This window comes from Echeneis naucrates, chromosome 7 (genome assembly GCF_900963305.1).
Source record: "Echeneis naucrates chromosome 7, fEcheNa1.1, whole genome shotgun sequence".
Classification (NCBI taxonomy): Eukaryota; Metazoa; Chordata; class Actinopteri; order Carangiformes; family Echeneidae; genus Echeneis; species Echeneis naucrates.
The window spans coordinates 17,688,347-17,710,679 of record NC_042517.1 but is presented as its reverse complement, the minus strand read 5'-3'; the positions used below and the strand labels follow the sequence as shown (position 1 = coordinate 17,710,679).

Sequence of the window (22,333 nt, the reverse complement as noted above, 5' to 3'; positions counted from 1 at the left end):
GGAAAGAGCGGAGATGAGAGGTTTTTCTCTCCCTGTGGACAATGTACACCGAAGGGCCTAAGTTTCATCATAAAGTTAGCACAGATTCAACTACATGCAAAATCACGATGCAAGATCATTGTCGGTGTGACATGACTTTGCCCTGATTTCTAATACACAAACAACGGTTTGTAAAAAGGTTGCCTTATTTAATATGTCCCACAGTCCTTTTCAGTAAAACACAGTCCTGTTGTTAGATTATGACAAATCCAGTGTTTCAACTGATGCACCCTGCACATTACCTTCATTTTAACTGCGCTCCCTTACACACACAAACACAAACACACACAGTGGTCATCCATCAAAGCAGTGAGTGTTGTTTCTAACCCCCACAAGTCTCATACACACAGGTATAAATCACTGCGCCTGATTTCTGGGGCCAGGGTTTAAATAATTAAAGAGCTTTAATTTATCAGGATTTAACACCCCCTGACAATAGGGCTGACAAAAGAGAATGAGATATATCGAGAATGAAAAAAAATGAAGATTACACATGAGAAACATACAAAATTATTACACGTTTACTGGAGGAAAAAAATGAACATCTTGGCCTAAGTGGCACAAAAGACTAAGTGAAAAAGGCATTAAGGTTCTGCTTTACAGCTACTTGATCTGGGTGTATGCAATTTTATTTACCTGTTGGTAGAGGACAAATGCATAACTGTTTATGGAGAGTTGTACTATGGTTGTGACAATTACAAGCCAATGAAAAACACCACATTTAAAATTAAGAGGACAATTCACAATGTAAGAACCAAAATACCAAACATCAGGCAAAAAGTCAAATAAATTTGTTACATCACATGCTGCCAGAATTTGGAGGGATACAAATAATAATTTTGCTGATTTTTTTATCACTCTTGGCAGTGATATTCAGTAATATGAACAGCATGAGAACAAACTTTTTTTTTGTTTTCTTTTAGAAGCATTGCCGACAGTAGGCATGAAACAAACTACAACAAAAAAATAAAAAGAAAACAAAACAACGCACGACAGTAAATTACAGTTAAGTCATATCATCAACTGCCCCCCCCCCCAAAAAAAAAAAAAAAAAACAATAATCCCACAAAATCATCACTTTCCAAATGCCTGTGACATCTTTGCATGCTGCATTTGAAACAAATTGCAAGTGAAATGCGAAGTTGGACAAAAATACGTTTACAGAATGAAGTCAGTGTTGGATTATGTCTTACAAACAGACCCAGAAGGCTGGTGAGGGTCAGCTGCTGTCACTGACGGTCAGAGAATGGTGGAACTCTACTGCCCTCCTATGGCTATAAACATGCAAAGAAACTCTCACCGCATGAGAAATCACAGAACTGGCCAGTTATGATGAACTGATGGTCTCCTACTTGCATGTTTTGGTTTGACTGGATAAAATATTAGCCCTATGAGTTTTGGAAGTCAGAAATAAGATCTACCAGCAGGCACAAAGACATAAGGGAGAAACATTACAATAAAGCAAACAGCCATCTCTGGCTTTGTTTGACCCTCGTATTATTTATTCTTTCCAGTAGATCTCTGAAAACAGAACAAACACATACTCTCTCACACCCACACACACTTTATCCAGAAACAGCATTAAAAAATTCATCTGCCTAATTAACTGAAAAACATAAAAACGACCCCTTTTTTTGAGAGTAAACATGCATTGTCACTCTTGAGTTGATTATTATATATTACTGTTAAAATTACTTGTCTGATGGACTTCACAGAGTGAAGTTTGTATTTTGCTGGCAATAGTTAGCCACCTAGTGGTCAAACCCTTTTATAACATCAAGTATTGACAACAGGGAATTTTAATTACAACTTTGGAAGTTTTTGGCTGTACAGTTAGGCCCAGAAATATTTGGACAGTGACACAAGTTTTGTCATTTTAGTTTTTTAACAAAACATATTTAAGATAAGATAGTTATATAATCAACATGGGCTTAAAGTGCAGACTCCCAGCTTTAATTTGAGGGCATTCACATCCAAATTGGAGGAGGGGTTTAGGAATTACAGCTCTTTAATATGCAGCCACCAAAAGTAATTGGACAATTGACTCAAAAGCTGTTTCAAGGACAGGTGTGTGTTATTACTTTATGTCATCAATTAAGCAGGTAAAACCTGGAGTTGGCTCCAGGTGTAGCATTTGCATTTGGAAGCTGTTGCTGTGAACCAACAACATGCGGTCAAAGGAGCTCGCAATGGAAGTGAAACACACCATCCTTAGGCTGAAAAAAAAAAAAGAAAGAAAAAAGAAAGAATAAATCCATCAGGGAAACAGAGGAAATTTTAGGAGTGGCCAAATCAACAGTTTGGTACAGTCTGGGGGAAAAAAAAAAGCACTGGTGAGCTTGGGGACTCGCCCACGGAAGACAGCAGTGGTGGATGATTGCAGGATCTTTTCAATGGTGAAGAAAAGCTCCTTCACAACATCCACCTAAGTGAAGAACACTCTCTAAGGCGTAGGTGTATCAGTATCTGCGTCTACCATAAAGAGAAGACTTCATGAGAGCAAATACAGAGGGTTTACCAAGGTGCAAACCATTAATCAGCCTCAAAAATAGAAACGCCAGATTAGGCCAAAAAGCTTCTGAAGAAGCCAGCCCAGTTCTGCAACAGCATTCTTTGGACAGATGAAACTAAGATTGTCCAGTACCAGAATGATGGAAAGAAGAAAGTATGGAGAAGGCTTGGAACAGCTCATGATCCAAAGCACTTCGCATCTTCGGTAGAACATGGTGGAGGCAGTGTGATGGCATCTCAATGGCATGGCTAATTGATGATGTGACAGAAGACAGAAGCAATCCGATGAATTCTGAAGTATATAGGGATATACTTTCTGCTCTGATTCAGCCAAATGCAGTTAAGTTGATTGGCTATTGCTTCATAGTACAGATAGAAAAAACATACTGTGAAAGCAACCCAGCTGTTTTTGTTTTTTTTTTTTAAAGACAAAAAAGTGGAATGTTCTACAGTGGCCGAGTTAATCACTAGATCTCAACCCGATCAAGGACGCATTTCATTTGCTCAAGACAAAACTTAAGGCAGAAACACACAGACATGCAACAACTGAAGACAACTGCAGTAAAAACCTGGCAAAGCATCACAAAGGTGGAAGACCAGCGTTTAGTGATGTCCATGGGTTCCAGACTTCAGGCAGTCATTGCCGTCTAAACAAAGTATTAAAAATGAAAATTTTATTGTTGGTAATTTTGGCAATTCCTAAATGTTTCATGGGATATTTTTGTTCAACCCCTTGAATTAAACCTGAAATTCTGCACTTCAATTGCATCTCAGTTGTTTCATTTCAAATCCAATGTGCTGGCATGCAGAGCCCAAATCATGAAAATTGTGTCACTGTCCAACTATTTCTGGGCCTAACTGTATGACACCATGTCATAGATGAACAAACAGCTTAATAAACATAGTTTAGTAAATATTCAACAAACTATCAAATCTACATACTCAACTGGAGTAAGGTAACACCAGAAACACAGCATCACTCCTAAATCAGACAGTACAATATGCTTTTTTTAACCATATTGCATGATTTCTTATCTGAATTACAAACCTATAAATTCATAGTTACAAGACCAATTCCCTGTGAAACTGATTACCCACAGTAATGCAGTACCAACATCCTCATGATAGATGAATGATGATAAAGTGTGTTATTCTGTCTTCTGAAGACATCACCATCTCCCCGTCACTTCACTGGATTGCTCCTCTGGTGGATTGTTCCTCACACTTCAGTTGTCCAAAAGAGAGCGCTGTAGAGCCTCTTGGATCATTGTGTGCTCATCTGTGGAATAGTCCTGCAAATACATGGGTAGGTCAAAAACAAAAAACAGACACAACATAACTTAACTGATCAATAAAAAAAAAGAAGGTGTATAGTCTTTAGGATCTCAACCTACAACAAAGGTATCATAGGAGAAGGTGTGCCTGATCTTCAGATGCTGGAAAAAGTCAGCGCTCCTGTAGTTAGGGTCCCCCCATGGCATAGAGGCACAGATGGGACATACCTAGACAGAACGTAGTAAAATAAACATGTAGGAACAAATTATTGATCATATTTAGATCCAAACAACATGTGTAACCTAAGAACAGCTGATATAGTCACAATAGAATGTGAATTTCTTACTACTTGACGTGCATCTCGAGCATGCTGGGAAGTGCAGTGTTCAACCAAGCCGTCCTGATCAAGGTTCTGGCAGCTGCAGTATGGACAAGTGAAGGTGTAGCGATTTGGCACTGGACTGTGGGAAAGAAACCAATTAAAAAGAACAGATAATTAAACATGACATGCTGCTAATTATGCATCTTCAACATTTTGTTCTGCAGGGAATTTTTTTTTTATATATACAGAAATGTCATACCATTTGGTGCACTTTGGATTCAGTGATGATAATCATTATATCAATTATTGACATAGTATTGATATTATCACATGAGAAAACACAACAGTCATTTAAAATTTTGGCCAAAATAAGCATTGTCCTTTTCTGGTTGGAGCCTTGCAGCAAAGCAGTTCCACAGTAAAAGCCACAATCTGATCATGTGTCTCAGTTTCCTTCTTTTATCTCCAGGGGAAAACCAAGTGGATTTTTTGTGTATTTGTTAGACTATGACAACACAAGTTTCCATAGAAAACTGGTCAACCATGTCTCAATTACAAAAGGCCATTTACCATTACTATTGTCTTTTGCATTGCTGAAGTCTTTCTTTTTTACAAACAACTTGCACACTGAAGTAAAAGATTATATGGTTAAACAACTTAGATGTCAAGTATAGCTACAAATCATGCAGAGTTTTAGAGCAGATCTTAAAAAAAAAAAAAAGGTTCATGTTTCCTTGGCTACATCACCCTCGATGTGATGTTGATGCGAACATTATGTTGTCCTAAACAGATTCCAGGTAAATTCTTAAATATATGTAGAACTCTGACATCATTCAAGTCCTGCGCTGTGCTTAAAATCTCGCTTCACTGTATTTATTTTCTGTCAGTTTCTTTGAGTTCCAGTTGGGTGTGAAATTAACAGCATATAGTATATTCACACAATTTAGTTGCCTCAAATATATACCTAACTGTTCCCATCTTAAAAATCGAGCAAGACCTTGTTATTGCTATTTGTTCGCGAACACAGTTCATGAGTTTGAAGGCTCATCAACTGCTAAAATGCTGCTCCCAATTCATAATATTATGAGACAGGTTGATGAGAATTATCTTCACAACAGTTATTTGACAGTAGAAATGCAGAGCATCTCTTTCTATCCACTCCTGAGCCTCAGCCCAGTAGCTTTACCAGCAAACCAATACCATTTCCAATAAAGTTAAACACAAATGGCAACTGGAGCATGTCAGACTCCTTTGCAAAGTAAAACTGTTTCAGCACAACAAGGCACCAGGAGCATTCATACTGCCTGCCCCATCTGATGAACAGCACAGGTTAAAAAAAAAAAAAAAAAAAGGAAAAAGAAATGCAGAGCAGCCAACATGTCCCCTGTCGGCATTTTGCTCCTAGTGGGGTGTTGAAGGTGGGCAGGTGCTGGTGGCTTATGCAACAGTAAAACTTACATATCACTTTTGTACAACATATTGGGAATTATTTATGTTGGAAAACAGTAATTGAGCCAAGTTTTTTTTTTTTTTTTTTTTTTGTGATTGTAATCCACCTCACCTGATGATGGCAGGCTGACTCAGGGCAGTGGTCCTAACTCCCTCCTCAATATAGTCCTGGTATTTTGAACAGGCAGCAGTGTGGCTCCTCATCTGAGAAAGACCAATCTGAAAACGGAGAACACAAGTCAATAACAACCATACCATTACATGACTGGCATCGTGTGACTGTTCATTCATGTCATTTTTAATGCTGAGATTATCTGAATATAAAGACTGAATTTTGACATCAGTTTGGTTATATGTAGTTAGGATATATTCAGCTTTATTGGTTTCCTTGTGCATGGTATTGACCTGTCCAAACCCTTGCGGTTCACAACAAACCATTAATGGTCATTCAGAAGCTTTTGCACAGTCATACCTGAACTCCACACCCTTTGCAAGCTGCAACAGATGACTGGATGAGGGCCTCTAGTTCAGCAGCTTTAGTCCAGTGGCCAAGTGAGGCCCGACATACAGCACAAACAGGCTTCTGTGGACGCAAACACTCGTGCAGACAACTCTGGCAAAACCTGATAAGAGATGGGATTAGGAATATGATGACAAGCAAGTCAAAAAAAGGAAGTCACGAGTGCATATACATGAACATTTCTATCCCAGTCATGTCCTAGTTCTGATATGACATTCGGAAATGAGAAAAGAGGTTATTCTCCCTGTCTAGAAAGTATCTAGGTTGATGAAAATTTGTGTGTAGATTTGTCTTCATATCTCACCATCTCATCGCTTCCTGGTTTCTAGTTGTGCATTACAGAAAGCATATCCAAGTTTTGCAAAACCCGACTGAGATCCCATAATGAGATTTTAAATGCACAACATGCCATCAAGATTCTTAAAAACCTGATCCTAACCAGGATACTAGAGCAGGGGATTCATTTGACCTCCCTTTGCTTATCTGAAGGAAATAACTTCACCTATTGCTGCCATTTCTCGACTGACAGTACGACACACGGTCTGACAGGTGAAACTGGATATTATCCTTGACTGGACTAGCATTACAAAGCTGCTTACAACAGCTTCCTCGAAATCAGATGGAAAGTCCCCACCTCAAGAGGGCGCATGAACTTGTAGTCCTTTAGGATGATTTGACAAGTTGGTCAAGTGGCAGTTTAAACTACAACTCCCACGTGAGGCCTCCTCTTTGATGTAAACAAAACTGAAACTGATTTAACAGGATCGTGCTGTTTTTTGTTTATTTGTTTGTTTGTTTGTTTGGTTTTTTTTTTACCAAAAAGACAACCGAGCAAAACAGAATGGCTGGATCCCATTAGCAGCACACACACGCCCGGTCGATGTTTTGCAAGTGTGTCTGCTCGACACATTTAAAAACAAACCGTGTCCATATTATTTTTAGCTAGCTGCTGGTAGACGAGTGTTCAGGGAGGACAATTGAGGGGGAACCGCTAAATACTCACGTATGGCCGCATTGTGTTTTTACGGGACTGTCGAAGATTTCGAGGCAGACCGGACAGACGAACTCTGACACGTCGCTGCTCCCGTCGGAGATGTTTTTCTTGTGCTGTGCTGCGCTGAAGCCTCCGAGCATCGCCATTTCTTTTCTTCACTCAATCTGCCCCCACCGAACACTGAGGGGAGGGGGGCGACGTCACCGGCTGCTGGTTCCGGTCTAAACAGCGGGGGGCGGAGTTAAGTCTCTGGAGGACCCATGTCTGCAGATGAGCTGTAACGAGAAATTGGTTTCACTTAAATACACTGAAGTAGCTGGATGAAGGAGGTAAAACGTTTAACTGTTAGATTACAGGAACAAAACACATTACACATCGCACAGGTGGAGATTTAGGACAGTTACTGAGGTGTAAGTTATGTATGTATGCAAGACAACAGGTTGTCTCAGTGGTAAAGTGCATGCTGAATTAGCACTGACTGAATCACAAAAATCGAAATTGATACTGTGAAAAAACACGGAAATAATTTAGCTTTAATTAATTATGCACTTATTATGTAATTATTATGTACTGGTTAATCTTGATAATATTTATCTAGATTTTCAAACTTGCTCAACGAATAAAATTCCACAGAGACCAAGATTCCATCTCCGAACAATTTATTAAACATTTGAGATAGCTGTCCATCATTCAATACCACCTGAGAGGCTTCTAGCCTGTGTCTGTATTTTGCACCACGACAACGTAATCCAATATACGATTGATAGAATAACTGCGGTAGATTCACTAAATCGCTTTCACCAGCTTTCCCGTGCATATCATAAAAAGGTTTTTCCCTCATATTTACTGCTCTATGCATGAAGTTGAGTATATCACAGAGCTGGAGAGAAATAATTTGAATGAATATACTAGTGACAAACTCTACATGTGAAATCCATTGTGTCTCCCAGAAAACACCCCTCAACACCGATGGCGATCAGGATGATGGGCTCTGCATCCCTTCATCCTCTGCACGTGGGCCCCTGATGCTGATGGGCTGTCAGAGCCACGCGCATGCGCGCTGTGTTGATGGGAATTTCCAACAGTTGAGGAGGCGTAGCTAGCCGCGGCTAGCACTTGTCAAAGGTAAGATGTGCGGCTGGTGGTGTTTCTGTTCACAAAACGGTGCGATGTCTCAGATGGGTCAGAATCAAACTTAGTCTCACATGAATGGCGCTATAGCTAAAGCGTATGTATATATATTTTATTTTAAAAATCGCCAAAGATTAACATCTAGCGTTGGACCGCCCTGCTAGCTACACCAATTGTTAGCTAGCCAGCTGCGCAGAAATGGGCGTTCACTGCTTAGCTTGCACTCAGCTGGGGGGCCACGGTAGTCACAATGTCGGGTTTTGTCGAGTTTGTGAGTCATGAAGCATTCAGGAATAGACTGTCCTCGGGGCCTACCTCTTATTGCCCACGTTGGTCGGGTGGACGCACTCCGGTGGACTTAATGCGCAGTAGTAAGGTATGCTGATGTTGTTGGCCAAAGTATGCTAGCTGGCTAACCGGATGCCTGATAAGGTTTATGTGTGAGGTAACTGGAATGGATCGCCAGGGAACGGGAAGCACAAATCATTCCTCTATTGTGGTTTGACTCGCAGCAGATTTTCGACTTACTCCTACCTACATGTTAAATTTTGCGCTCATAATTTGTGAAAGCTACCGCTAAGTGCAGGTTAGCATGGGTCACACGCCTGTAACATAGTAATTTTAGCTTACTTATTGAATCGAGCAAAGTGCAAATACAAGAGATAGTATTGTCAGCATTAAGCCATGTGCAGTTCATGTTCAGTGTATGTTACTTGATCTTTTCACCTTTTGCGCGCATGACGGTGTGAAGCTGTCAGTACACACTATTTGGTGTGTGACCGATACAAAACATCCCACACATCCTCATATCGTCCTACACAAAGCATAGACTCTGTTTCTCAGAATCGTTACACCTTAACATCCTCACTATTTTCTCATCTGGTGTATTTTAAAGAAACAATTAATCGTGTGCACATGCATTCGCATTTGGACTGAATTAGCATTGACTGAGTCACAAAAAGCTATTTGGACCTAGTTTCTTGCTGATTGCCATTTCGTTAATGTTCTCTTGTGTCATTACAGCTTGGAGAGACGGCTCAGAAGAATCACATGACCATGAATGATTCTTCACGATGCGTGACCTTGAACTCTGCACATTTTGAAACCAAGGAATGGAATAGCTAGAACTCTGCATTTACAGAGCAAGAAGCAAAAGCTGCTTATGACCTCAACTTGCATGACATAGGCCTGTTTGTGTGGAAACAAGTCAGGCTTTGAGCCACTACCAGAGATGCCCATAAGAAGGCATCCCTGCAGGCTGTAGCCTAGCTACGCCAACTGAAAGCACCAGACAAGTGCGTCTCTTGTTTAGAGGATGTGCTGCTGACTGGTCACATCTCATCCCTCTTCCACCTCTCCAGAACGTTAATAACGTTGAGTGTGTGCCAGCATGTACAGTGAATAATGGTGACAAAAAATGATGCCTGAATGTAGCATCCTGGGGCAGAGTATGCTAAAAAGGGTGAGGCTCTCTCAAAAAAGTGTGACAGCTGACTGATGGTCTGCTGCTGATAATGGATGCGAAGTTAAAAGAGGACCTGTTTCGGAGGTATGTGACTGCACTTGAGAGGCGTCTGGAGGAGGGAGGGGAATACACTGGGATTGGAACAGCACCGGAGGTGGACAAAAGCAGACACAAGGACAGTGAGGCCCTACTGTCCACAGCCACAGCTTTGCTTGGGGCTTACCAGCCAGATCCAGCACAGCGATTCCGTATGTTGCGTTTCTATGAGCTGGTGGAGAACTCACTCCGGTGCCAGAGAGGAGGCAACCTCAAGAGTCTGGAGAGAGCCTTCAATACCCTGGAAACCATCTGCACCAACCTCTTGCTCTTTCCTTGGAAAAAGGAATTCAGATGTATAAAGGTGAGTTTAGTTTGTTCACATGGTTTGTCATTTTATACTTACTCAAAGATGTCATTACGGCTGACACCAATCAGATTTAGGTTATTAAAACACCATGAGCTTTCCCTGGTATATGAATTTTCTAAAGCTCTGTATGAACATATGCACATATATAACATCTCTGCAGCCTCCTTTGTTGTAAATCTGCCACTGGTCACAAAAATTATTGTGGTTTTTAATCACTGATGTTGTACGTAGGAAGGACAGAATACAAATTCAAAATTTTTGTTTGAAATATGACATCAGTCCTTTGTCTCCAAAGTTTATCAAGCACCTGATAACTAAAGCACACAGTAAGACAAAGCTGCCCAACATTTGCACCTGATGCTGTAACCATAATTTGAACTTCCAATAATGTTATTAACATAAATTTTAGTTAGCTTATTTATTGTTGTGAATATTTACTTTCTATACATAACATCGTGCAGTATGTTATTTGTTAACGAAAGGTACTAACACACAGGTCACAAACCTACAATCACTATCAAATTGCTCGTCCTGTTTTATTCAAATGCGTTCCCTTTTGCCAACATCCTGTATGTGAGTTAATATATTCTAATTCTCTAACATTACTTGCATCTGTATTCTTTGTGAACGCTGTAGAAAGACAAACCAATAATGGAGGAATTGCATGTGACTATTTTTGGAATAGACTCGCTTTACTGTGTCAAGCTCTTATAATTGACTGACATGAATGTTGATGAATTCATTTCTCTTTTAGACCTTCACTGGCCCATATGTGTACCATCTGCAGTCTGCCATTTCTGATGATGAACTCCGATCTCTAATGCGCACCATTGGCTACGCCTGTGACCATGATTCACAGTTCCATTTGCAGGAGCACCCAGGAGGTGCAACTCATCTCCGCCAATTGGCATTTGAGCTCTTCCTGGCCCAGGCAGAGTGTCGTCTTCTGGGAGAAGTAGTGGCACTTGCTCGCGGTTCAGCCTCAGAGCTGGAGGCCCTGGAACTCCGCAGGGGTTGCAGAGATGATGCGGCTGGCTGTGCTGAGGCACTTCGTAGACGTGACAGCCTTGGGGCAGATATGGCTCGACTGTCAGTGCGGCCATTGGATATAGAGAGGCCTCATGCCCACCACCTGAGGCGAGGTAGCCGACCATCAAAGTCTGTTGATGTTACAGATGGGGCTGGTCACTGGCATGCAGCAGTTACAAAGCCTATCTTGAAGGCCTCATTGAGTCTGCGGAAGGAACCTCTGTTTGTGGATGCAGAGGAGGATATAAAAGATGAGATCATCAGGCCCAGCACCTCAGCATCTCTCTTCTCTGCAGCAGCTCCACCTTCTTATAGCCCGATTGCGGATTTCTTCCCTATTCAGTCCCCACCCCCGGCGGATGCTTACACATCCTACCACCTGTCCTCTTTGGATGAGATTGACTTGTACACTGAAAGGGGTGGCGCTGGGACAGGAGGAAGGCAGACGCCGTCTCGACCTCCATCCAGAGAGCCTCGAGAGGCAAGGGATGGGTGGCTGCTCAAAGCTCACGGAAGTGTCAAGTGTCAGGGTTGTGGACTTGGCTGCTCAAGTATGGCCTCCTGCCAGAGGTGTGACATGATCCTCTGTTCTGCTTGTCATGATGTGGACCCCTCCCCTTGCTGTGGCCTCCAGGACTACCACCCTAAATCCCCGCGACCCCTTGATGGATACATCCCTGTCAAAGAAAAGCTCTCTGTCTACTCTAATACTCACTCCCACTCCCATCTCCACCCGCATCCCCTCACACTGACTCACTCACATTCTCACCCACATCCTCACCCCCAGATGGTGGAAAAACCCCTCATGTCTACTAAGCTGTTTCCAAGTAAGTCTGTTGCCTTGACAACGCCAAAGGGAGGCAGCAGTGAGCGAATAAGTATGGGGGGATCTCGGTGTGGGTTTTGCAACAAGCCAGGTGCATCACACACCTGTGTGAACTGCTCGAAAGTGTCGTGTGACTCATGCATGTGCTTGTATGCAAAGGATATGTGCACACGAAAGAATCCCCAGCACAGCTTTGTGCCCAACCATCAGCTCAACTTCAAATCTGGCACCATATCACATCTGGTGTACCGATAAATCAGACACAGATTTTTTTTTTTTTTTTTTTTTTTTTTCTTTTTCTTCATTCTTAACCCTCCCTTAACCCGCAGCGTAGTCTTGCACTATTGCTTTAGCTCTGTTCCCATTGAAACAACTCACTCATCCCCTTTACCTGATGGTCTCTTTGCTCTCTCGAACAGCCTCTTGAACTTTGTACATTTTCTCTTACTGTCAGTAGGGCCCTGGAATGCACATGCCAGAGAGCCATATCATGTGCCCATCTCTCTGCCTTGTAAAAGTTCAGGCCTTTTATCTATTTCTTCTTCCTCTCGCCCTGCTACCTGCTCTTGAGTAGTCATGTGATGTTGTAGCGCTTCCCAAGTTCCTCAAATTTTGTCCTTCTTAAAAGGGAAAATCGAGAAAAGAGTTATTCCTTCTCATCTTGAATGAATTCCGTCCAAATGAACATATATTCTTTGCCTAACTTCTCAGCTAAAGATTCCTCTAAAATATATATATATATATATATATATATATATATATATATATATATATGTATATGTGTGTGTGTGTGTGTGCGTGTGCGTGTAGAGAAAACTGCTGAGCTTGCATTCTGACAAAGCATCTTTTTAAACTTGAAAATAGGAAAAACAGAAATCATACACTGGAAGTCAATAAGTCCATAGTATATATTTTTAATCTCTATTCTCTAGAACAATGTGAGACTGTTAAAAGGGCATGATGTCTAGCATTAGGTTTATTGGGGTATAAACTTAGGTCTGTGGGTGTGGGGTGGGACATTGCAAAGGGATGCTATATATTCTATTGAAAAGATTCTACCTTGTAAATTAACCCTTAATTGTTTCTGGTTATGCGACTGAGGTTTCAGTGCTGCTGTTGACTTTAGACATTGAAGATGTGTGGTATTGACTTCTTTCTGGTAAATTTCCTGTTGAGTTGTGTCAGTTCCAACCTCCTCACCCCATTCCACTACATTCAAGCCTCCATGATATTGTATTGCCCCCTTACCAGAATGGTGGTTCCCTGCCAGTCTCAGGTGGGTTCCACAGAGGCTTCATGCCAGGCCACAAGTCAGGTGATTGCAGCTCTTGGATGGTATGTGAGCCAATCGATTTGGATTTAGACAGCATGAAAGTGTAAACACTGACACGGTTTCTGTCTACCTCAAATGGCTTCAGCTTATACACCCATTTAGACATTGTGGTTTCAAACTAGCCCTAAATGCTTAAGAAATGCTGTATTTTTTTTTTTTTTTTGGTTTAATATTCATCTATAATTTGCAACTTGGGTTTCTACAGCCACTTTTAAAGGTTAGCAGAGGTTATTCTTTTTGCGTGGACAATGTAGCTTAGGGTTTTGCATCCTGAACCGTTAGGCACGTGTACACAAAAACGTGAGCAACAGCAAATCTTACAGTTGTAAATAACTAATGAAGTAACTGTGTAACTAAATAGAAAAGTCTGACTATACATATCAAAGAGACACTGGAGTGTAGCTGATATTTTTTTCTGTGCCTGCCTGTATTTTTTATGTTGGTGTGCTCTTTGTCTTATGCATTTATGCTTTTTGCTCATTTAACAGGACTCCACTAATGTTATAGAACAATTTAGTGGACACAAGCCACTAATGGCTGAAAAACGACCATACAGTGATGTTGGATTGACGCCTTTCTGCTACCATTTAAAAAACATTTTAGTTTCACAGCGATAGTATTAATATATTTTACAGCAATTTATGTTGGTGTATCCACCCGCTTGTGCACCGCAGTAATATTAAGCATCCAGTCATATGAGTTTGGTGATAGTTTGTAATGGGTATAAGCCAGTGTTACTGGCATTTTATAGGACCCCAGAGGCGCCCTCCAAGGCCCTTGATTAAAGGCTGATGTGGTTACCATGAAGGTCCTCAAGGAAGGTGGTGCCATTTGCCTTGGAAAAGGTTACATTCATTACAGATAAATTAACTCTGCTAACATTTAAAACTGTGATGTAAAGGCTTTGATTATCCATACAAGAGGGGAATTTATGTTGTAGTTGCAACCAAGGGCTAATTTTAAATCACATTTTATTAAAAAGTGGGTTATTTTGACAGACTTTTTAGGCTACTGTAGCCTCCATGTTCTGTAGGAATAACCTCCAAATGCCTTAAGCTCATTCAGCTGTCCTGTCCTCGAGTATTTTACGTTTTTGTTTCCATTTCCATTTTTTTTGTTTTTACCAGCTTGTAGATTGAACATTAACACGTTTTTGTCAGGCTACATTGACTAAATATGTAGCTTGTTCAAAAAATTAAAAGAATGCACACTAGTAACGATTAACATGGTGGCTCTTAGATTGCAAAGCATTGCATCCTGAGACAACATTTGCAAAGAGATGAATTCAGGCAAATTCAGGACACACTTTGATCAATTTGACATGTACTGAGAAAACTGACACTAAAAAGTGATGAACTTGGCTGGGATGCACCTTTTGAATTTGAAAGCATTAAACAAGTGCGCATGGATGCATCAAGATTAATGTATTTACATGCGTCCATGCAAGTATGGCTGATAATCAGGGAGAGACAGAGCCACAGGTCAGACACTAGTGAGTACTTGCAATGCAATTGTGTTTTTGCCTTGCGTTGTGAGAATATACAGCATGTATATGAAGTTGTGTAATGAATATTAACAGCACATATATTTCCTGAATTTGCTTGTATTTTGTGTATTTGCATGTGACTTCTCAAGTTGCAGTGCATTAAGCTCTCAGGGTGACTAGATGAAGCAGCACACAGGGTTTATAAAATGGAGCATATTTAACTAGTATGAATTCATGTCAAAATTATGCAGAAATTCACACATTGTAGATACAAATATATATATTTACTATAGGCTGAAGGGAAGTCAAATATTATATATATCTATATCTATATAGATATAGATATATATAAAATAATTTCATTTGCTTACAGATAGTAGTAAAGACACATTTGGTTAGGGGGATGATGGTTGATCTCATACTTCTCTTCATTCCTTGCCTTTAAAACCAAATTTTGTGTTTTGCATCTACATCATGTTAAGCACCATAAAGAAGAGATGTTTTGATACCATTTGGGTGAAGCTTAAGGGTTCCTTGAATGATCTTGGGTCAACATTAGCTAACTATGGTATCACAAAAGTCTTGAGTAACCTAAGGGGAGGTGTGCAATTGTATTTTCATTAATGAAACGTTTCTAAATAGTTTGAATATTTATCATAGATATATTTCAGTTGCTTGACTCAGATCATTGCAAATCATACCAGCAACAAAAATAACTCTCAGAAGTTTTGAGCCATGTTGCAAGAGATCATATTGCCAAATGAAGAACAAATATCTTATTTGAGTAGAAAACAGAAACCGGTGGCTTGCCTGGATGTACAGTTAATGTAACATAAAATCTGTGGTTTTGCAAAAGTTTGTGTATATAGATGTTGGCCTTTTTAAAAAGCCTAGAAAGAGAAAAATCGTCGTGCTCACCACGGGAGATGGATATGACTCGACAGATTAGTGGACTGATGATTTGTAGAGGTTACTACAAAGGGCTAAAAAGTCTTGAGGGCTGCTGCTAAGTTTGTGGGCACTGTTTTAATCTTTTAGTGAACAAATTATTTGTCAATGGTGAATATTTAATGTGGAGCTTACTTAACATTCATCAGTAGAGACAAATTACTGATGTTGGCTAAACAAAAGAGGAAGTGGTATTTTTATTTTATGTCATGGAATACATTGAGCCATTTGAACATGATTGGTTTAACCCACAGCAGACACACTCATTGTGGAAGTCAATACTCCCTTTACCTCTTTGTGTGGTTATCTTACTGATATTAACATTGGTGGTGTATTTAGGCAGCCCCTTTACCATTCCCCTTTTCCCAAAGTCTTTTTTGACGTGCTCTGTAAAAGGCCCTAACCCATACCTCTTCTCCCTCAACCTGACACAACCCCTCACCTAATGAAAGTCTCTCCTCTCCCCTTCCACCTTGGCACCGAGGATCATTGCACAATGTCTATGTGAAGGGGTATGGACCTTACGATCAATGCGTGGGCATTCGTGGAGGTGGAAAGGGAAATGGCCAAAATAGTTGATTAGTTGAGAAGTGACATATATATATATATATATATATGCACACACATACATATATAATTGAAATGGAAGAGATTTTATAAATTAATTTAAAGAATAAAATTCTGTGAAAAATTCTGTTTCTACTGGCCTCGCTTTCTGTGTCATTGACTAAAGCACTGTTTACATTTAATTTTACTGACTTGTCATCACCTGAATGTACTGTGATGTTAAAGTATAAAGGTGACAGAAAGTTAGCATGCCTGTGTAATGCCTTGGCATTTCCCTGTATGACCAGCAGATGGTGATAAAGATCCACACATACTCACTGAAGTGGGATGAAGTCCATCAGCCTTGTTGGGAAGTATATTGCGTTTTGGCTGCTAAAAGGGAGATTTATTTGCATGTAATTCCCTATCTTAGCATCCATTAGTATTGCTATGCTTATCCCCTGTGAGGCTGTATTGAATGAATACGAAGTATGGCCCAATGACTCTCTAGTCAGAGGAAGTCGATCAGTCGAGTAGTAGCAGCCTTGTTTCTCTCCCTCTTGCCCCTCTGAATTTGCCCCAATATATAATAATGTATTGTCTAATTTCTGTCTTAAGGTTGGAATTATTAAAGTTATTCATGATGCACTTTATTTCCTTTGATAAGTGAAGAAATTACAGGTTGTCTCTATCAAATGCCTCTCCAATAAAACTGGATGACTCATTCTGCGAGGGCCAACATCAGTCATATGCTTATAAATTATTTATTTATTGGGGAGTGGGGAATAATGAAGTACTTCACTTGTACAGATGGAAGAAACCAAATGAGAATAAGAGTTTGTGTGGCATGGAGATCAGCTCATCTCTCTCTCTCTTTGACCCCCTTCTACTGAACCTTAAAGAAATGAGACTTAGAGTCAGGCATCCATCATTAGTCTAAATAAGATAACAGTAATAACTGCAATATTTCCTCACAGGGGGTTTGTTTTTCTGTCCCACAGTCATGTAAACAAAGTGAACTCCATGGACTTAGAATATCTTCGTATATATGTGTCTATCTTTTGTTGTATGTCTGTCCCTGGCCCACAGTAATGTATGAACAAAGTGAACAACATTGACTTTAGCTCTGTGTGTTTGTGTATGTCAAATTTATTTCTATCAAGCACTTTGCAACAGTGGCAAGGAAAAACTTCCTTTAAGGGACAGAACCAGACTCGGGGGCGGCCATCTACCTCGACTGGTTTAGGGTTGAGGGTTGGGGGTTGGGGGTTGGGGGGGGGGGTCTGTCAATGGACCTGTATAGCTATTGCTAGGTCCATTGACTTTGTGCGGGGCCCCGAGGCACTAATATGTTCCCAGTGTCTGAATCAGCACCTACATTTGACAGACAGGTTAGACATCTGATAGCTGATAGGTATCTTAGATGATCCACAATGTGGGAAGAGCAGAGATGGATGTCAACAGAACCGCTGCAGTGACTGAAATGCAGAGCCAGTCCCTGCATCCTGCGCTGTCCTCTCCTCTGAGACTTGTCAGAACTGTGCTGACTAACAGTGTTTATCAGCCTTGGAGGAACCTTGGACACACGGAGTAAAGAACATTACTGCTCAGCAGGAGAGGAAGATAATGACTGTTGACACAGTGCTTAGCCTTTGAAAAAAATCCACCAGCAGTAGCAGCGTCCTCCTTACTTAATGGTCTCATTGAAGAGAGACTATCAGAGAAATTAAAACAAACAAAACGATCCCAAAACATTTCTTTTTTATATTTCCCCACAGTACAAAGTAATTAAGAATTAAATCAAATGTACCCTGTATTGTGTTACACACAAGGTCACATTTTATTTCAGTTGTTTCTATTTAAGTTTTACGTATTTTTCTTCCTTTTATTCAGACATTTCCACAGTAAGATGTAACTATAATTGTTGAAGAAAATGGTCCATTGCAAGAAATGTGCTGCCTGAGACTCCGCCGACGAGAAAGGTGAGCTCAGTTTTTAATGGGCTACATTTAGAATGCGAAGGCTTGTCATTCCTCATCAGGGAACAGACACACATCTCCATGAGTTAGGTACTCCTCCCACGTAATGACAGCATTAGCTAAGCCCGTCCCGAAGAGTAAGTGCTACCAGGGAACCAGTTGAGATGTTTTCGACAGATGTGAGGCTTGTGTTACTACTTAATTTTGTGTAAGTGAAGGATTTTAATGGTTACACTTTTTTTTTCACACACAATCTCTCCCCCCCCCCTTTCCGCTTAACTTGTGCTGCATGACTTTGAAACACCATCACTGTAAGTAGGTTAAAAGGTTGATATTAATATTATCATATATAATTAAGCAATATCTCACTACACAACGCCTTTATATGTGGCCAAAAAAAAAAAACCAAAACGGTCAAGTAATAGCTCTGCTTCTGGTTTGTTTTTGTCGATATACATTTTTTTATTAAGTACAGAACAGGAAGAAAGACCTTGTCATATGTTGTGGAATCAAATTAGTTTCAATCAAGCAGTTTCTGATACTTGCTTTCTCTGAAGTTCTGAGAAAATTGGAGCTAGGTTCAGCTGTTCCAGCCTCTGAGCCATGACACACTACCACCATCTTTCACCACAACAGCATGTCCTTTTTTTCATTCCCTCACCACAATGAAACAGCCTTGGGCCACTCTTACATTGTTACAAAAGAGAAGCGCATCACTTGTTCTATAGTGCAGAAGCCATTGTCAAAAAATGTGGTCTTGTTGCGGTCATTGCCATTGCATTGTGATGAATACAATTTTCACTGCACCCCCTGGACTAACACAACTCCAGCAACACACATAGACTTGTTTTTGAAAAATGCGAAAGAATCAACAGTTTAACGGTGTAAAGTGGATGTTCTTGATATATAAAACATGTCCTCAATTTTATAAACTTTGTTTGCGTGGCATATCAGTACCATTTAAATTACCTATTTTTTTTTTTTTTTTTCTGAACCTCACTCTGTTTAAATAGATAAAGGCAATACTCCGTCCCTGTCCCTGGCCCACAGTAATGTATGAACAAAGTGAACAACACTGACTTTAACACTGTGTGTTTGTGTATGCCATTTAATGTGTGTGTGTGTGTGTGTGTGACCTGTGTGTGGATGGCTCTGAAAATATTTCAGATAAAAGGAAAGCATGTTTTCTATCAATATTGCAACATATACAAACGTTTGCTTAATATTATTTTTAGTGTGAAATATAACATTTCGTGGCTGAGTTTGTTCCCAACTACTTGACTCTAAAGAGCAGACTTGTCAAAGACTCAGTCAAAACTTAGTATAGGACCACTTATGGTTGAATCCTGATTTTTAAACTGTAAGGTTGTCTGACAAAAACAGCAAACACTGACCCTCTTTTTTGTATTTCATTTTCATAGAAATTTTTTTTTCTGCTGCTCCTGTGGCAGACCAAAGTAAAGAATTCATTCATTAGAAACAAAAAGGACATCAGTCAGAACAAAATTGTTAACAAAGACTGAATAAAAGCGAGCTTGCTAAAAAAGATGAAGTGATAACTGAACATTAACATAAAAATAAAACAAGGTTCACGCTCTCCGTCAGGAGAACCGAGGTTGACATTCAGCAGGCTGTGTGCCTGCTCTTCAGCCTCAGCCAATGGCAGAGTGAGGATAGGTGAGCTCCACCGCCTCAGGTGAAGGTCTCAATCACCCACAATCAAACTGCTCTCCAGCCCTAAGAGTCATGTTTTTTTTTTTTTTGTTTTTTTTTTAAAGACTCTATATATAGTGACCATGTGTTTAAAGAACACGGTAGGTTGTTAAGACATACAATCTGTTTGTCGTAATGACCTCAGTGACATTGCTTGGCAGACCAACTGTGAAAATGTGAGTTTGCACAGTTCAAAAACTCCAAAATGCAACCACAATAAATTACACCCTGTGAGTGTCACTGCTACGTAGCACCTGGACTCAAACCTAGACTTCCAATGTCACGCTCACACTTTTAAAATGGCACTCATTTTCAAATGTGCTCTGAAGTTGGATAAAACAAAACATCCTCCTGGGATGCCTGTTCGGCATAATTACGAATTTATCTTAACTCTGCCTGTCCTACAATTTCCTCAACTAAATTAAACATGTTTCTTATGGTTTTAACAAAGCAGATTCTATCAAAATGTCTTCAGATTTTGTCCTCTGGTCATATAAAAAAGTTTAAAAGTTTTTGGTTGTTTTTTTATATTTGTAAAATGTCAGTGTTTTGATATTATCCACATATTTTATACCCAGATGTGTTCACTGAAGTTGCTAATAATCATTTTGTTCCTAATTATGATAATAAATGTTAATTTGTGATTTCTCAAGACAAATGAAGGCGATAGGTATTTGTTGTAGATAAAAAGCCTGACAGATAATATCAGATTAACAGGGTCTAAACCGTGACGAAGATGAAATCGAACCTTTTTGGATGAAACACACTTGCAAGCTCCGAAGCCCTCTTTTCTTCATCATTCTTGCCAGCGCATTGATCTTTCTGTCCTTTTGACAGGCTGTGTAATCAGCTCATCACTGTTCATTTACTTCAGCACCTCAAAGCTCTCTGCCAAACTGAAAACTAGCGATCTCTGGGAAGAGAAAATGCAGCTTATTTCCTGTGGCTGGTTTGGTGACAGGAGTTGGAACTGCTTGGATTTTTTTTTAAGTGGTGCTTGTACATTTAAGAATTTTCTGCTCCTGTGTTATGTGAATATACATTTCATTTAAAAATGTATATCTAGAAGAGGAACAGGAACTTTTCAATCTCTCTAGTAGTTCTAAAATTCTTGCCTTCACCATCGTGCTGGGCTTGGATTTGCTTCCTTGTGTACACATTTCATGCTGTGCCATGAAGTAAAAAAAGAGAAAAAAAATGACAGATAATTAAAAAATATATATATATATATTTATTGTATTTCACTGTGTTCACAGTGTCAGTTGACGTTACACAGTGAAGAAAACCCTGTTTGATCATATGAGAACTACACACAAGTGGATCAAAAGGGTGAAACGAGACATCTTTTGTAATTGGTTATATAAGATGTGCGTTATGTAAATCCGTAGGGAGAGCATACATGCTACACTGTCAGTGCTCCCCTCAGAGGAGCCACCAGAGCGGAAAGCCTTGAGGTGTCTGGGCGTTTCTGCGTGTCTGCCTGTGTGCTTGTGAGCTGGGGAGAGTTGGGCTTTGCTTTGGTCAAAGGGAGCCACTGGGAGACACTTGCTGATAAGTGATGAGAAATGATGAGATGGGAGATGATGAAGTGATGCAGCACAGAGGAAATGGAATTCGAGGAATATGCTGACAAATGCGAAAGGATTGAGAGACGGGGAGAAGGGAGGAGATGAAGATCAATGGAAGCCATCAGCAGAAGAGCTGAAAGGGTTGAGTGGTCTGTAGAAATGGACCGGCAAACAGACAGAGAGCGAGATGGGTCTGACAGTGGACGAGGCCAAGACAGTGAGATGGGGAGACAGGAAGACTGACAGAGGGAGTCAGGCTGAGCAGGAAGAAGGGGTGATGGAGAAGAGGTTTCCCGGATGTGCCATCAGTCTAACTCAACTGAGTCATGGAGCATGAAAAGAAGATAAACTATATTCTGCCAAACTCCCATAGCCACCCTACAACCCTGGGAGAGATGAAACTAAGTGGAGCAGTCTCACTGTGGAAGTTTTAATTGATTATAGTGGCAGTGATGCTTCTCAGCGGTGAGGGAGCACCCATGGTACTAGGTGGAACAGACCTGTATTCTTTCAGTGGAAAGTTAGACCCTTCTCATCATGGTTACTGGCCCTTAAATATGGGAACGGTCTCCTGTGCCTGCTGTGAGCACAGCTGGTCTGTCTGGTTGCGTTAGTTGCAGGTCGAGCTCACGGATGATTAGAGAAGCAAAATTTTAGCAGTAAACAAAAAGTAAACTTCTGTTGTTTCTAAACATGGTTACATAGCATCATAGCACCGCTTATCAATTTCTGGGTCATGGGGTGCTAGAGCCAATCCCAGTTAACTCTGGGTGAGGGCCGGGTCACCCTGGAC

At 40.4% G+C, this 22,333-nt stretch overlaps 2 protein-coding genes across 5 annotated transcripts; one reads left to right on the top strand and one right to left on the bottom strand.

Moving 5' to 3' along the window:
- Nucleotides 1–419: 419 nt before the first annotated feature.
- Nucleotides 420–7,323, bottom strand: rnf114 (ring finger protein 114). The gene is made up of 6 exons (XM_029506235.1): nt 7,120–7,323; nt 6,069–6,219; nt 5,709–5,815; nt 4,172–4,286; nt 3,945–4,052; nt 420–3,842 (listed from the first exon to the last, which is right to left on the bottom strand). The coding sequence occupies exons 1-6, from the start codon at nt 7,254–7,256 to the stop codon at nt 3,777–3,779; spliced, it is 684 nt and encodes a 227-aa protein (XP_029362095.1). The 5' UTR covers nt 7,257–7,323; the 3' UTR covers nt 420–3,776.
- Nucleotides 7,324–7,417: 94 nt separating this feature from the next.
- Nucleotides 7,418–18,259, top strand: spata2 (spermatogenesis associated 2). Of its 4 annotated transcripts, XM_029506234.1 has the most exons (5): nt 7,418–7,439; nt 8,061–8,235; nt 9,265–10,106; nt 10,867–11,968; nt 18,174–18,259. In XM_029506234.1, the coding sequence occupies exons 3-5, from the start codon at nt 9,756–9,758 to the stop codon at nt 18,206–18,208; spliced, it is 1,488 nt and encodes a 495-aa protein (XP_029362094.1). In that variant the 5' UTR covers nt 7,418–7,439; nt 8,061–8,235; nt 9,265–9,755; the 3' UTR covers nt 18,209–18,259. The 4 variants fall into 4 exon arrangements, with proteins under 4 accessions (XP_029362094.1, XP_029362090.1, XP_029362092.1 ...); XM_029506230.1 differs by lacking the exon at nt 18,174–18,259 and having other exon boundaries at nt 10,867–12,720; XM_029506232.1 differs by lacking the exons at nt 7,418–7,439; nt 8,061–8,235; nt 18,174–18,259 and adding an exon at nt 8,244–8,338 and having other exon boundaries at nt 10,867–12,720.
- The last annotated feature ends 4,074 nt before the right edge of the window (nt 18,260–22,333 follow it).